General features: G+C 53.5%; 1 protein-coding gene across 1 annotated transcript in view; it reads right to left on the bottom strand.

The window, feature by feature from the left end:
• Positions 1–909: 909 nt before the first annotated feature.
• The window catches only part of RPP25 (ribonuclease P/MRP subunit p25), a 2,648-nt gene continuing 1,489 nt past the window's right edge, over positions 910–2,068 (bottom strand). The window contains exon 2 of the mRNA XM_008641980.2: positions 910–964. Within this exon, the coding sequence (XP_008640202.1) occupies positions 910–964 (55 nt within the window). The remainder of the gene's footprint in view (positions 965–2,068) is intronic.

Genomic DNA, 2,068 nt, shown 5'->3' on the forward strand with positions numbered 1-2,068 from the left:
CGACTCGGTCCCTGTGAGAGGAGTGGGTTCAGACAGACTCAGCTGCCCCGTCCGCCAGCTCCGCGTCTGTCTGAAAGTGTCCCTGTCCCCACACCGTGGGCTGCTGCCCTCAGCCACCATCGCACCGACCCGGGTACGAAATCGCCCCAAAAATCGTCCCTGGGGCTGTGCCTCAGCAGTGCCGCACAAAACCATCGTGATTATTCCAATCGCCATGTCCTCTGATACCATCATCCTGTTTTAAGTACTTAATTTTTTGGGCTACAGTCATTATTTTCTCATGCAGGAAGCCGTCAGTCCACAGCCAGCAAAGCAAGGAGAGTAAAATCCCCAGTGCTGCCTCCGTGATTGGAAACGACCTACCTATGAAATCAATTAAAAGAATTTTGCACATTAACAAAACGAGGAGAAATAAGTGATTTTTATTTTTTTCCCTGCTCAGAGAAATGTGAAGTGGCAGCACTGGAAGTGAAGGGCTGCTAGTGTTCAACGGTGTGGCTCCCACAGTCTTCAGGCTCTGATTAGAGTGTTTACAGAGGGATTTATTAATTACAGGTTTATTAATTAATTTTATTCGTTATTTTTAAGGTATTTGGGGTAGGAGCCTGCACCTGGTGCTCCTGTGTGGTGTGAAGGGTTGATCCTGAATGGGTTCTGCGCTGGAGAAAGAAATGGGAAGAGCTGGATGGGACAGAGCCCAAAGCTTTCCCAGCCCCAAACCCACAAAAGAAAAAGATCATTAACATAAAAAAAACCAGTTGGAAATTAATGTTCAAGTGAAGGGAATCAATCTGCAGCAGGGCAGATAAGCACAAGCCTCTGGCCCGAGGAGCAGCTGCCTGCTGAGGGAGATAATAAGGTCATTGCTACACAAAACAGACCTTGCTTCCTCCTCCTCCTCCTCTCCTTTCATTCCCGCTCCCAGCCAAGCAAGCCCTTGACAAAGAGGGAATGTTGGCTGTCCCTGGAGAGCAGGAGTGAGGCAGGGAGATAAGGCAGCTGCAGCCAGAGAATCCCTCATACATGGGTTTTAGGAAGGGTTTGCTCCTTAATACCGATTGATTCATCCCGCAGTGCCCCTGGGCGCCGGGCTGAGGGAACCAGGCGGATCAGGGCTTGGCATCTCATAACCCATCCCCCAAATCTCCCCTGCCCCTGCTGGAACTGGGGTTTTGCCGGGTGCTGCTGTGCCGGCACAGGAGACCCCAATCCCGTTCTTCCAAGGGACAGAGTTTGGCTGGCTCCCCTTGTCCTGGGTTGGCAGCAGCCTTCACTGTGCTGATCCATGCCACGGCCAGCAGCCAAGATGGTCCCCCCGTTTTCCCGTAGACATATCTCAACTATTTCTAAAGAGCTTTTATTGTCCATTCATTTCCCTTTACCCCCTGGAAGTAGCAGGGATTTTGCTCCGAAGAGCTCTGCAGCCAAGGCATGACCCCCAAACCTCCTCATCCTGTGCTGGGCACTGCATCCAGTCACAACAACCACCCGCCCAACGCTCCCGCTGCCCCCAGCCCCCCACACCATGGTTTCCCCCGACTCCAGACCAGAGTATCCGATGCGGGTTGTTTTATTTCCTTGTGCTGTCCCACAGGCAGGCAGCACAGTGCAGTGCTTGGCTCTGTGGGCGCAGGGAGGGAGCAACCCCTGTGCTTGGTTGGGTGGTTTTTTTGGGATGAATCACGGCCCCGTGGGATGCCGAGCCCGGCATTAATAACCCTGACATCTCCTCAGCAACGGGTTTGATGAAGAAGGTTTCATTCCAACAAGCTTGGGGCAAACCCGTCTCTCCTGAAGGATGAGGCATTGCAGTGGGGAGCGGTGGTGATGCTCTGGCACCCCTCAGCTGCTCTGGCTCCGTGAGAGTCGCTGCAGGATGTGGCTAGTGGTCACGGTGTCCCTGGGTGGCTGAATTAGAGGTCACCAGCTCCCCCCCACATCCTCACCTGCTTCAATCCATAACCAAGAGATGGTGGGTTTAACCCTTTAACCCTCACGCCAATCTCTCCCGTCCACAAGGGTCAAGGAGCAGCAAGTGGGGACAGGTCAGGGGGAGCCTGCAGCCCAC

This window comes from Corvus brachyrhynchos, unplaced genomic scaffold (assembly GCF_000691975.1).
Source record: "Corvus brachyrhynchos isolate BGI_N302 unplaced genomic scaffold, ASM69197v1 scaffold309, whole genome shotgun sequence".
Lineage (NCBI taxonomy): Eukaryota > Metazoa > Chordata > Aves > Passeriformes > Corvidae > Corvus > Corvus brachyrhynchos.